Source organism: Perca flavescens, chromosome 3 (assembly GCF_004354835.1).
Source record: "Perca flavescens isolate YP-PL-M2 chromosome 3, PFLA_1.0, whole genome shotgun sequence".
In the NCBI taxonomy this organism is placed as follows: domain Eukaryota; kingdom Metazoa; phylum Chordata; class Actinopteri; order Perciformes; family Percidae; genus Perca; species Perca flavescens.
Genome location: NC_041333.1, coordinates 43,807,810 through 43,822,809, shown reverse-complemented (window position 1 = coordinate 43,822,809; position 15,000 = coordinate 43,807,810). Strand labels below are relative to the sequence as shown.

Sequence of the window (15,000 nt, the reverse complement as noted above, 5' to 3'; positions counted from 1 at the left end):
GTGTTAGGGGTGCGTTCAAACTCGTGTTTTTGGGTATGTTCTAAGTCGTGTTTGGGGTGCGTTCAAACACGTGTTTTGGCGTGCGTTCAAACTGGTGTTTTGGGGTGCGTTCAAAGTCGTGTTTGGGGTGCGTTCAAACTGGTGTTTTGGGGTGCGTTCAAACTGGTGTTTTGGGGTATGTTCAAACTCGTGTTTTGGGGTGCGTTCAAACTCATGTTTTGGGGTGCGTTCAAACTCATGTTTTGGGGTATGTTCAAAGTCATGTTTGGGGTGCGTTCAAACTCGTTTTTGGGGTGCGTTCAAACTCGTGTTTGGGGTGCGTTCAAACTCGTGTTTGGGGTGCGTTCAAACTCGTGTTTTGGGGTATGTTCAAACTCGTTTTTGGGGTGCGTTCAAACTCGTTTTTGGGGTGCGTTCAAACTCGTGTTTGGGGTGCGTTCAAACTCGTGTTTTGGGGTGCGTTCAAACTCGTGTTTGGGCTGCGTTCATAGCCGCGTGTCTGGGCTGCGTTCAAACTCGTGCTTTGTGCTGCATTTGTTTTATACACATAGAGACACATGGTGACTCGCCAAAACCAGACGGCGATGGGGTCAAACTGTGACTGTAACTGTAATTTTTAATCAGCTCCACATGTGGAGGATCTTTTCTACCAATCAGACTCTTCTGCTGGTTACCATGGAGCTCCGGCTGCGTTTACACGAACCAGAAGCATCGCCACAACACAACAAATGCATTTTAAACGCCGTCACTAGCGACCTCTGTCTCTTTCTCTGGTCATTACGCTCCAGAAAACTAAACCGTTGGCTGGGTTAATGAACCAGAAGCATCGTCTGAATACTGGTTCCACAGTAATCTCATTTAGGGATGCACCGAATCCAGATTTTTGGGGTTTTCGGCCGAATACCGAACCCACAGGTTGAGATTGTGCTGACTCCTCCTCCCATCCTCAGTCCATGAACCCAGTAAACACATGAATGAAGTAAACAGGGACTGGCCTTCCTTTGCTGTACCTGAAGTTGCTGCATTCTGGCTGCTGTCTGGAGATTCCTTCATGCACAGCTTGTATTCTTTCAGATGTTTCATACATAGACGGTATATATATAAACTGGACCAGCAGACCCCGTGTCTCTGGTCTGAGACCAGTGAAGGATATCAGAAGTCTCTTTCCCGGTGCTGGCTGAGTGTTACTGAGCAGCCTCCAACTGAGCTTGAAGACGTGGATGTGGCGTGAGCAACGTGTCTGAAAGTGTGAAGTCTTCTGGTAGCTGTGAGAGAAAATCTCAATCATTCCCAATCTTACAGAGACGGAGAGTGGAGGTATATGTAAGGAGATAACATAGACACAGGCTAATTACTGATCACTAACATGATAGTTAACATTAGTAATTACTGATCACTAACATGCTAGTTAACATTAGTAATTACTGATCACTAACATGCTAGTTAACATTAGTAATTAAACCTAAACAGATAATGGAAGTCCAAACTGCCTGTGAGCTTCTCCTGTACTATACGGTAATTCCTCTACTGTGTGACAGTAAGTCTCGTGGTTATGACCCAATCGTTAGCCTATTTTTATAAAAGCGTCTGCTACGGAGCCATAACGTGAGCTACAAGGTAATGGAGCCTTTTATACATTGTCGTGTTTCTTTAGAAATAAACAACGGAGAAATAGAGTCTTTAAACGCTTCAGATGTAAAGTTATTCTCTGTCAAAGTGACGTCAGAATGAATGGGAGTCAATGGGATGCTAACGGGAGGTGATGGCTTGGTAGCATCAAAATGGCGCCATTGGAGGTTCGAGTTCTGAAGCGAAGCTTACCCCCCTTGATGTTTCGTACCAAATGTTGTAACAGCGGCCATGTTGTGTATAGTTTAGGGTCCTCGCCACCACCAGACCAATCAGCATTGAACAGATTGAACATGTAGCTGGACTTGAATGGTCTTCTTTTGACTGAAAGTTCTGCCAAACAACACTATCTGCTCACCAGATCCATGTCCACTTCCTCACAGCCTACTGCTCACCAGATCCATGTCCACTTCCTCACAGCCTACTGCTCACCAGATCCATGTCCACTTCCTCACAGCCTACTGCTCACCAGATCCATGTCCACTCACCAGATCTCACCAGATCCATGTCCACTTCCTCACAGCCTACTGCATTGAACGCTCCACCTACGTAAACACCTTCCCGTAATCAACGGCGCCGTCACTACGGTGACCAGCGTAGCGCACCGTAGTGCAAGTGTAGGTGTCAAAAAGCCCAATATTCAGCCAAATCAGAAGCCCAATCCTGGATTTGGTGCATCCCTGATATTTAGGTGCAACTTTAAGTTCACACAACAGATTTTTTTTTTGCGTTTTCAAAACGATATAAATCTGAATCAGGTGTACAACACATTCCACAGTATTCCAGATGATGATGATTAAGTTATTTATATAAGAGTATCCTCATGATCTTAATTAAAATACACACACAGACACACACACACACACACACACACACACACACACACACACACACACACACACACACACACACACATGTACACATAAACGAACAGCCAGCAAAAAGGACGGAGCCAGTTGCCCGTCCTGCTCAGGACATTTTATTTCCAACAACCACACAAACTCAATGGAAGAAGAAGAAGAAGAAGAAGGAGAAGAAGAAGAAGAGGAGGAAGAAGAAGAAGAGGAGGAAGAAGAGGAAGAAGGCGACAGGCTGCTATTCAAACACCAACAAAAACCTGACATTGCACTGGATTTATTTTGTAATTTGCTTTTTTTGGACTCTCTCTCTCTGTCTATGATCATGTTTACTTTCTGTGTAAATGTCACGTTTAGCTAAATGTATGCTTGCTTTTTTTTATTATTATTTTTGCCAAAGCCTCTGTATCTTGCTTCAATTATATACCTTGTGCTGTCTTCGGGTCAAATATGACCTGTTTTTAAAATATCTATGTCAGAAATATGGGTTTCTCGGTAACTACCTAACTTTAATTACCCCGAAAACACACGTGCGTGCGTGCGTCGAATGGAAGACAACACAAGGGTTAATAGCCTAGTTCTATGACTGTAAATACTGTACATATCTTGATATCTATATGAATGTTATGTGTATTCCAATCTGCATTTATTGATATTTTAAAAATGTCAGTGGACAGTATTCCTCACTGTGATACTACTTACTATATTTGCTTTATACATTATTATTATTATTATTATTATTATTATTATTATTTAAGAAACATTTGTTGAGGAAAAGTACTGTTTTTTTTTTTTAAATAAATAGCTTAATTTGGCCCGTAGTAGCCAGTACTATAAAATACCTCGTTATTAAATGTTATTCTTAATAATATTGGCTTATATCGGAATAATCCTCATTTCTGAACATTTGCCTGTAAGCGATGGTGAAAAATATGTCTTTTATAATAATAATTTACCATGAAAATACATGTTTGGGTGAAGTTTGTGTGTGTGTGTGTGTGTGTGTGGGGTGGGACTGATGGGAACAACAATCTTTGACATTGTTCCAGTAGACGAAACAAGCTGCAATATAATGTTAAACCCATCAGTTAGAGTCCACTAAAAGTTCTGTTGTTGCCGCTGACGGACAGATTATTATCCCAAGTGTCTGACAACATTATGGGATGGATCCCTAAAGAGATAGACCTTGGTGATGGAGATTTCGGGCTGAGAGAGAGCGAGAGAGAGAGAGAGAGAGAGAGAGATCCCTACAGAGATTAGACCTTTTAGTTAAAGAGTAAGATCCTTTTAGTTTAACATGAAACAGCCCCGAAATCACCATCACCAAACTACACCAGACTCCATGTAAATAATCAGGAATTTTAGCGTGTATAGAGTCAGCATATTTCCACCAGACTCCATGTAAATAATCAGGACTTTTAGCGTGTATAGAGTCAACATATCTCCACCAGACTCCATGTAAATAATCAGGACTTTTAGCGTGTATTGAGCCAGCATATCTCCACCAGACTCCATGTAAATAATCAGGACTTTTAGCGTGTATAGAGTCAACATATCTCCACCAGACTCCATGTAAATAATCAGGACTTTTAGCGTGTATAGAGTCAACATATCTCCACCAGACTCCATGTAAATAATCAGGACTTTTAGCGTGTATTGAGCCAGCATATCTCCACCAGACTCCATGTAAATAATCAGGACTTTTAGCGTGTATAGAGTCAGCATATTTCCACCAGACTCCATGTAAATAATCAGGACTTTTAGCGTGTATAGAGTCAACATATCTCCACCAGACTCCATGTAAATAATCAGGACTTTTAGCGTGTATTGAGCCAGCATATCTCCACCAGACTCCATGTAAATAATCAGGACTTTTAGCGTGTATAGAGTCAACATATCTCCACCAGACTCCATGTAAATAATCAGGACTTTTAGCGTGTATAGAGCCAGCATATCTCCACCAGACTCCATGTAAATAATCAGGACTTTTAGCGTGTATAGAGTCAACATATCTCCACCAGACTCCATGTAAATAATCGGGACTTTTAGCGTGTATAGAGTCAACATATCTCCACCAGACTCCATGTAAATAATCAGGACTTTTAGCGTGTATTGAGCCAGCATATCTCCACCAGACTCCATGTAAATAATCAGGACTTTTAGCGTGTATAGAGCCATCATATCTCCACATGTAAATGGGTGAATTAAGGGTTTATTTCAACCAAACCAGAGTGGTGATTGTTGGAACAGTAGAAAGATGAACCAAGACGGCTTTGAATTTCTCCACTTTGAATGAAGTGTGTTTTACGATCATTAAAGTACTGATTATTTACATGGAGTATGGTGGAGTTTGGTGATGGTGATTTCTGCATTCCATTTTGAAAAATCATTATTTTCCTGCTTTGTTTAGATGTTCAACTGATGAATTTAGGTCAAAGCTTCTTTATATAAACCCACACCAGAGATAGTATAGGGTCCAATCTGTCTCTCTAACACGTACATTGTCCTACATGAACTTTCTGCTCGACAACAGCAGCCCTGTTACGTGTTGTGTTATACAACCGGAGCTCCGACCACTCTCTTTCCCTCTTTCTCTCCGCGCACCACCCGGTAACAGCGATCATCCAATCAGGAGGCGGCGCTCTGAGGGTGTGACCAATGAGCGCGGACGACTTTGTGCCAGGAACGTGAGAAGGGCGCGTCATTGGCTGATGAGGAACCCGCCCACTTGCCTTACTGACCGACATTCAAAAGAAGCCAAAGAAAGATCTACCCCAAAAATAATTTAATAAAAAAAAAAAAAAAAAAAAAAAAACACAATAAAAATAAGAGTCAGGCGGAGGCGGAGTAACCATAGAAACAGCGACATCATGTGGCGGGAAGCTGTACTACAGCACAGCAGTATTCACAAACAAAGTACAGGACATTAGTGCAATAATACATAACCATTAAAGGGATTTGTACACACACACAAACACACACACACACGGACACACTCACACAACACACACATCAACAGACTCACACACAAACAGACACACACACGACACACACACAGACACATACATACACAGACTCACACACACAACACAAACACACAGACACACACAAAGACACACACAGACACACACACACAGACACACAACACACACATCAACAGACTCACACACAAACAGACACACACAACACACACACACCAACAGACACACACACGACACACAAGGGTAAAAAGTTACCCTTTAAAGTAGTACTCATATTATGCTCATTTTTAGGTTCATAATTGTATTAAAACGTTATATCAAAGCCTATTTTATAGTTTAGTTTAAGAAAAGGAATTCAAACGCCCTAAAATATCAAGAAAATAAATCCGTGAAATATTTCCATAGCCAGTAATATCTATCCAAAGATTTAAGTTTTTAAATTTTATGATAAAACGGTGTAATAACAAACAATATTAAAAATATATTAAAAAACACAAAAGAATTGTCACACAAAAAGGTTTTATATACATACAGATATACCTATATTTTGTTTTTAAATGTAGATATCCAAAGAAACAACAGCAGGAGTCATAAAATTAAAGAAATGATTTAAATAATGATATATATATCATTATTTAAATAATTTCTTTATTTAAATAATTTCTAAGACGAACGTGCAGTAGCCGTTCCTGTCGCTAGGGGGAGACTCCGCTCGTTGACCTACATTTACAGGATGTGTCGTAGTCTTCTCAAGCAGCCAATCAGAGCGCTCCAATGCGGAAACAGCTGATCTGTCACCATCGCTTGTTTCGAGGGAAAAATGAGGCGATTATTTGAGCTTCAGAGAGACTAAATCAAAGGTACCAAACATTCAGATCATCTCAAAAAACTAGATTTTAGCCTTTTTATGTGTTTAGGATGTCGAAGATACGGCAAACAAAACGTCAAGTGACGCAACTGATCGCCGTTAGTGGGAACGTGCGCAGACTGTCTGGGACAAGTGTGTTACTAGATGTATAATACGGCACTTAAAATGTATTTCAATCGGTAGAAAGTTCTGGGTGAGCTATATATATATATATATATATATATATATATATATATATATATATATATATATATATATATATATATATATATATATATATATGCTGGCTCCATACACGCTAAAAGTCCTGATTATTTACATGGAGTCTGGTGGAGATATGCTGGCTCTATACACGCTAAAAGTCCTGATTATTTACATGGACTCTGGTGGAAGTATGCTGGCTCTATACACGCTAAAAGTCCTGATTATTTACATGGAGTCTGGTGGAGATATGCTGGCTCTATACACACTAAAAGTCCTGATTATTTACATGGAGTCTGGTGGAGATATGCTGGCTCTATACACGCTAAAAGTACTGATTATTTACATGGAGTCTGGTGGAGATATGCTGGCTCTATACATGATAAAAATCCAGATTATTTACATGGAGTCTGGTGGAAATATGCTGGCTCTATACATGATAAAAGTCCTGATTATTTATATGGAGTCTGGTGGAAATATGCTGGCTCTATACACGCTAAAAGTCCTGATTATTTACATGGAGTCTTGTGGAGTTTGGTGATGGGGATTCCTGCAGTCTATGAATTACATCAAATAATTTAGAGACACCCGGGTATGTTCCTTTTTTGTCTCATGATAGTTTAAAATGTATAGCTATAATAATGTGTTGTGTAAAAATCATTTCTTTTGGCGCTAAATTGCCCGGATGACAACGCCTAAAGATTAAACAACAAAGAATTGGCGGCAGCGGGAAAACAAACCAGAAATACCAGAAATTAACACTTTAAACACAGTCACAGACTTATTAGGACACTCTTGTTATAACTATGTTAACTATGTATGTTGTTTAGAGGACAGTTTAACTTATCTATACTTATTACAAAGGCAAATTGAACAATTACGAGCGCACAATAAGAAAGTCTGTTTTACTTTTTGCCATTTTAACTTCACTTTTGAACTTATATGACGCCATTTTTGAATCACAGTTTAAATGTTTTTAAACGTGAAACAAAAGTGAGTCTTTGTCAAAATCAGAAAAGTTGCGTAAACGCTCATTTTAAAGGTTTTGTAACATCGATTGATGGCCGTTTTGTAACATCGCACAGACAAAGCTCAGCTGTTTGAAATTTCCCGCATCTGGGACGTAACACGTAAGCTCTGCTCGCCGTCTGATTGGCTCCGCCGCTGCGTCTGTTTAAAGAGACCGCACGAGCTGCGTTTCTATTGGCCTGCTGCGTTCTAGCGCCAAGATTTCAATAAAAAGGGCGAGCGGACAACAGAAACCGCTTCAGTCTCTGCTCTTCGTCTGTGTATTCTCTGCTCCTTAGTGTAGATTTCGTCTCTTTGTTTTACGCCATTTTTTAATTTAAGTTAACTTATCTTTTTATTTGTCTGTCCGTGTGAACTCCAGGATATAAAAATGCTTTCTGCTCGCTCTCCTCTCTCCGTGAAGAATGAAAACTCAGTCAGCAGTAAGATGGACAACATGTCTCTGAACAAAGAAAACACGGTAAGAAACGTTAAAATAGTTCCACAACTTTGTATTTTCGTGGCTTCTAGCCTCAGCCGTTAAATTGTAACGTTATAGCACCTTAGGACAGTGTGTTAATTTATGTTCTATGTGGTAAGTACATTTGACAATATGCGACAAAACGTTAAAGTGTGGTTTATCTGAATGGAGCTCTGTCACGGTCACACATTCATTACAAAACTAGCTAGCTACAGTTCAGCTTTAACAGGAACTCAGCACGAAATCTCGCAGTTTAAGTCGAATATTTGATATCCAGACATCTAGTTATATACACTCCATGAATGCCGATTACACTATTATAACATAGCCTAAGAGGAGTGTAAATGTGTTTATATATTGTCTCTACATTTGATGGTAAGCGATTGATATGTTTTTAATTGTCTAATTTCTGAGCGAAGCCTGGTGTAGCTGCTCACTACATCCGCCTGATTGAACTAACTTTTAATGTGTGTATCACTCGGATCAGATCCAACAAAATGTACGTTTTTGAGTGAAGAGTTTAAAGTAGTTTAAGGAGTATTTCTTGTTTCTCTTCCAGCCGCCGAGCCTGAACACGACCCGCATCTTGGCGTCTAAAACCGCGCGAAAAATCTTCGACGACGCTGCGGTAAGTGAGTCCAAAATCAGCTGAAATCTTCAAGGTTTTCATCTCATTTAACAGAAATATCATCTGCATTCATATCCTAGTCAATGATCATCAGTTCGGCTTGGTTATTGGGGTCATATGGCGCCTAAAAATGTCAGTTCTGGCGCCAAAACAGGGACGATCAGCTGTTACTGTGATCTACTTCCTTTGTTAGAGATGAAATAACGTTTCTTCTAAATGTGGATGATGAATAAGAAATGTGCGCTGCCTTTTGTCATTGTTTGCTACCAAACTACAAACATTAAACTGGGAACTAAATTCAGATTATTAATATGAACAATAGATTATTTTAATTAACAGTTAAGTAATTAGGTTAAAGTGATTTATTGTACAATCATCTTAAAGCAACATTAATCTTTTAACCAGATCTTAACTCTGAGTATCTTGTTCTTTTATCCATGTTCACTTGGATTGGATTATTGGCTAAAAATAACTAATCAGCACTCAGTGTTATCATCTGGATCAGGCCCTGCAACAGGGACAGCACTCCCAAACATTTCTTAAAACAGTTAAGTAGTCCATGTTATCTGTTTAATGTACGTACGACTTGACAGTTTGTTTTTCATTACACACACACACACACACACACACACACACACACACACACACACACCCCATGTGTGCCAGGATTCTCCTTTAGACCCTCCAATGATTATTATTGATTTTTAGTTATTTCCTTGATTCTTTAATCAATCGTTAGGTTTCTAAAATGTTTCCCAGTGACAAAGTTGACATCGTCAAACTGTTTGTTTGAAAATCCCGACTCATCCAAAGAAAATCCACTTATTTTGGAGATCTAAGAGTCCAAAATCTAACCCAGAAGAGCTTTAAATGGTCCCGGTCCTTAGTTTGATCTCTGATTGTAATCCAGTAACACATGAGAACATCTGACTGCAGACAGAGGAGCAGTGAAGTGTGTAGTGAGGTGTGTGTGTGTTGTGTATTAGTAGTTTGAGAGTGTGGTGTTTTGTGTCTCTCAGCCCAAAGCCGTGAAGAAGAGCAGCGAGGAAGAGGAGGAGCCGCTGCTGAAGGAGAACCCTCGTCGCTTCGTCATCTTCCCCATCCAGTACCACGACATCTGGCAGATGTACAAGAAGGCCGAGGCCTCCTTCTGGACCGCAGAGGAGGTACACACACACACACACACACAGAGACTAACGACACACACACACACACACACACACACACACACACACACACACACACACACACACACACACAGACACACACACACACACACACACACAGAGAGAGAGACTAACACACACACAGAGACCCACACACACACAGACTAACACACCAACACACACACAGAGACTAACACACACACACAGAGACTAACACACACACACAGAGACTAACACACACACAGACTAACACACCAAGACACACACACAGAGACTAACACACACACACAGACCAACACAGAGACACACACACACACACACACACACACACACACAGTTAAAATATGGGCTATAGAATTTCCATGAAACCTGTGAGCACATCTCTGTTAAAGGTGATTTAGAGATCCAGCTGTGTCCATTAAATGAACTCCTCCTATTGGTCGACTGAGTTTCTGTAGCCTCGTCTCTCTCTTGATGATGATGTCACTTCCTGTGTGTGTAGGTGGATCTGTCGAAGGACGGGCAGCACTGGGACTCTCTGAAGGACGAGGAGCGCTACTTCATCTCTCACGTGTTGGCGTTCTTCGCCGCCAGCGGCGGCATCGTCAATCGAGAACCTGGTGAGCGTTACATCGGTTACACGTTAACGTGGTTACACGTTATCCTTTAACTTCTCACAGTGTTACAGTAACGGGTGATTCTGAGGACTTAAAATGGCCTTCTGCTGACTAATGGTTACTTCTCCGAGTAATGGCCTCCTGCTGACTAATGGTTACTTCTCCGAGTAATGGCCTTCTGCTGACTAATGGTTACTTCTCCGAGTAATGGCCTTCTGCTGACTAATGGTTACTTCGAGTAATGGCCTTCTGCTGACTAATGGTTACTTCTCAGAGTAATGGCCTTCTGCTGACTAATGGTTACTTCTCCGAGTAATGGCCTCCTGCTGACTAATGGTTGGTTCTCCGACCAGGTGGAGCGCTTCACACAGGAAGTCCAGGTGACAGAGGCCAGGTGTTTCTATGGTTTCCAGATCGCCATGGAGAACATCCACTCAGAGATGTACAGCCTGCTCATCAACACCTACATCAAGAAGCCAGCAGAGAGGTGAGAGAGACACACACACACACACACACACACACACACACACAGCTAGAGACAGAGACACACACACACACCTAGAGACAGAGACACACACACAGCTAGAGACAGAGACACACACACGCATAAACGCACATAGACACAGACGCACATAGACACCCACATATAGAGACACTACACATCCAGATTCTCACACACACACACATGCAGACACTACACATAGAGACAGACAGTTGATCTGAGACATGTTGTACGTATGAGAACATTTTGAGGCTGAATCAGGATCTGTTCTGAGAGCCAGAAAGTCTCATCAGTTCTCTAATGGGTCCAGACTGAGAGAGGGAGACAGGGGAGAGAGAGAGACAGGTCTGTGATGATGAGAAGCGCAGGGGTACGGACCTCAGCCAATGATGGTGGCTGAGTGCTGCTGCAGGCGTTCTGATTGGAGGACGAGTGGTCCACCGCCAGAACCACAGCAGCACGAGACAGACGCTCTCCTGAACAGACAGTCCTCAGACCCTCTCAGGTCTAAATGTCCTGCTGCTGGGTCTCTAGTGGTCCCTACCGAGCCTCATGGTGGACTGGTGTCCTGCTGCTGGGTCTCTAGTGGTCCCTACCAGAGCCTCATGGTGGACTGGTGTCCTGCTGCTGGGTCTCTAGTGGTCCCTACCAGAGCCTCATGGTGGACTGGTGTCCTGCTGCTGGGTCTCTAGTGGTCCCTACCAGAGCCTCATGGTGGACTGGTGTCCTGCTGCTGGGTCTCTAGTGGTCCCTACCAGAGCCTCATGGTGGACTGGTGTCCTGGTGCTGGGTCTCTAGTGGTCCCTACCAGAGCCTCATGGTGGACTGGTGTCCTGCTGCTGGGTCTCTAGTGGTCCCTACCAGAGCCTCATGGTGGACTGGTGTCCTGCTGCTGGGTCTCTAGTGGTCCCTACCAGAGCCTCATGGTGGACTGGTGTCCTGCTGCTGGGTCTCTAGTGGTCCCTACCAGAGCCTCATGGTGGACTGGTGTCCTGCTGCTGGGTCTCTAGTGGTCTCTAGTGACTCTTTGAGAGGTGGTTAAGACTAGAAAAGCACAATATAAATATATTTAAATAACCATCTGTAAAACTGAGTTTCTCCACAATTAATCCTGCAAAAGCACCACTTTAAATCTTGTGTTTACCAGAAATGTGCTCAGAAGTTTCTTGGAAATGAGTAATTAAGCATGAATAAGCATAAAAAATGACTAATGGACTAAAGAAATCTTAGTCGACTGAGACCAAAACGAGTGATTAGAGGTGGCAGCCCTACAAACCTCACATTTCTCACTTCACTCAAGTTCTCAGTTTACCTCTAAATGTCGAGTCCTTTAGAGAGTCTTCAGGTCTACTTGGTCAGACATTTAGGGACTGCTTTTCTTTTGGACAGGAGATGTCTCAATTCAGATACTTCTGGAAGTACACTTGCATGTAGTACGCTGTACTCTCTCGTGTAGTACGCTGTGTACTCTCTCGTGTAGTACGCTGTGTACTCTCTCGTGTAGTGCGTCATTTCGACAGGGTTAGTGTCGTCTCAAATCACACACTGACAGGAAAGGAGTCTTAATCTTTAACGGTGAACTGCAATCTACTTTCTAGTCTCTAAATCTACCTTTTCTAGTCTCTAAATCTACTTTCTAGTCTCTAAATCTACTTTCTAGTCTCTAAATCTACCTTTTCTAGTCTCTAAATCTACCTTTTCTAGTCTCTAAATCTTTTCTAGTCTCTAAATCTTTTCTAGTCTCTAAATCTTTTCTAGTCTCTAAATCTACTTTCTAGTCTCTAAATCTTTTCTAGTCTCTAAATCTACTTTCTAGTCTCTAAATCTTTTCTAGTCTCTAAATCTTTTCTAGTCTCTAAATCTTTTCTAGTCTCTAAATCTTTTCTAGTCTCTAAATCTTTTCTAGTCTCTAAATCTTTTCTAGTCTCTAAATCTTTTCTAGTCTCTAAATCTTTTCTAGTCTCTAAATCTTTTTAGTCTCTAAATCTACTTTCTAGTCTCTAAAAATTTTTCTAGTCTGTAAATCTAGTCTCTTTTTCTAGTCTCTAAATCTACTTTCTAGTCCCTAAATCTTTTTCTAGTCTCTAAATCTACCTTTCTAGTCTGTAAATCTTTTTCTAGTCTCTAAATCTACTTTTCTAGTCTCTAAATCTACTTTCTAGTCTCTAAATCTTTTCTAGTCTCTAAATCTTTTCTAGTCTCTAAATCTTTTCTAGTCTCTAAATCTACTTTCTAGTCTCTAAATCTTTTCTAGTCTCTAAATCTTTTCTAGTCTCTAAATCTACTTTCTAGTCTCTAAATCTACTTTCTAGTCTCTAAATCTACTTTCTAGTCTCTAAATCTTTTCTAGTCTCTAAATCTACTTTCTAGTCTCTAAATCTTTTCTAGTCTCTAAATCTACTTTCTAGTCTCTAAATCTTTTCTAGTCTCTAAATCTACTTTCTAGTCTCTAAATCTTTTCTAGTCTCTAAATCTTTTCTAGTCTCTAAATCTACTTTCTAGTCTCTAAATCTTTTCTAGTCTCTAAATCTACTTTCTAGTCTCTAAATCTAGTCTCTAAATCTTTTCTAGTCTCTAAATCTTTTCTAGTCTCTAAATCTACTTTCTAGTCTCTAAATCTTTTCTAGTCTCTAAATCTTTTCTAGTCTCTAAATCTACTTTCTAGTCTCTAAATCTTTTCTAGTCTCTAAATCTACTTTCTAGTCTCTAAATCTAGTCTCTAAATCTTTTCTAGTCTCTAAATCTTTTCTAGTCTCTAAATCTACTTTCTAGTCTCTAAATCTTTTCTAGTCTCTAAATCTACTTTCTAGTCTCCAAATCTACTTTCTAGTCTCTAAATCTACTTTCTAGTCTCTAAATCTTTTCTAGTCTCTAAATCTACTTTCTAGTCTCTAAATCTAGTCTCTAAATCTTTTCTAGTCTCTAAATCTTTTCTAGTCTCTAAATCTTTTCTAGTCTCTAAATCTACTTTCTAGTCTCTAAATCTACTTTCTAGTCTCTAAATCTTTTCTAGTCTCTAAATCTTTTCTAGTCTCTAAATCTACTTTCTAGTCTCTAAATCTACTTTCTAGTCTCTAAATCTACTTTCTAGTCTCTAAATCTTTTCTAGTCTCTAAATCTTTTCTAGTCTCTAAATCTACTTTCTAGTCTCTAAATCTACTTTCTAGTCTCTAAATCTACTTTCTAGTCTCTAAATCTTTTCTAGTCTCTAAATCTTTTCTAGTCTCTAAATCTTTTCTAGTCTCTAAATCTTTTCTTTCTCTAGTCTCTAAATCTACTTTCTAGTCTCTAAATCTTTTCTAGTCTCTAAATCCACTTTCTAGTCTCTAAATCTTTCTAGTCTCTAAATCTTTTCTAGTCTCTAAATCTTTCTTTCTAGTCTCTAAATCTTTTCTAGTCTCTAAATCTACTTTCTAGTCTCTAAATCTAGTCTCTAAATCTTTTCTAGTCTCTAAATCTTTTCTAGTCTCTAAATCTACTTTCTAGTCTTCTTTTAGTCTCTAAATCTTTTCTAGTCTCTAAATCTTTTCTAGTCTCTAAATCTTTTCTAGTCTCTAAATCTACTTTCTAGTCTCTAAATCTTTTCTAGTCTCTAAATCTTTTCTAGTCTCTAAATCTACTTTCTAGTCTCTAAATCTTTTCTAGTCTCTAAATCTTTTCTAGTCTCTAAATCTACTTTCTAGTCTCTAAATCTTTTCTAGTCTCTAAATCTACTTTCTAGTCTCTAAATCTTTTTCTAGTCTCTAAATCTACTTTCTAGTCTCTAAATCCACTTTCTAGTCTCTAAATCTTTTCTAGTCTCTAAATCTACTTTCTAGTCTAAATTTTTCTAGTCTCTAAATCTTTTCTAGTCTCTAAATCTAGTCTCTAAATTTCTAGTCTCTAAATCTTTTCTAGTCTCTAAATCTACTTTCTAGTCTCTAAATCTTTTCTAGTCTCTAAATCTTTTCTAGTCTCTAAATCTACTTTCTAGTCTCTAAATCTTTTCTAGTCTCTAAATCTACTTTCTAGTCTCTAAATCTAGTCTCTAAATCTTTTCTAGTCTCTAAATCTTTTCTAGTC

At 39.8% G+C, this 15,000-nt stretch overlaps 1 protein-coding gene across 1 annotated transcript in view; it reads left to right on the top strand.

Moving 5' to 3' along the window:
• Positions 1-7,733: 7,733 nt before the first annotated feature.
• Positions 7,734-15,000, top strand: part of LOC114553266 (ribonucleoside-diphosphate reductase subunit M2-like) — a 12,571-nt gene continuing 5,304 nt past the window's right edge. The window contains 6 exon segments of the mRNA XM_028574504.1: positions 7,734-8,025; positions 8,585-8,653; positions 9,673-9,819; positions 10,322-10,429; positions 10,431-10,439; positions 10,790-10,923. Of these exon segments, the coding sequence (XP_028430305.1) occupies positions 7,936-8,025; positions 8,585-8,653; positions 9,673-9,819; positions 10,322-10,429; positions 10,431-10,439; positions 10,790-10,923 (557 nt within the window). The 5' untranslated portion in view covers positions 7,734-7,935.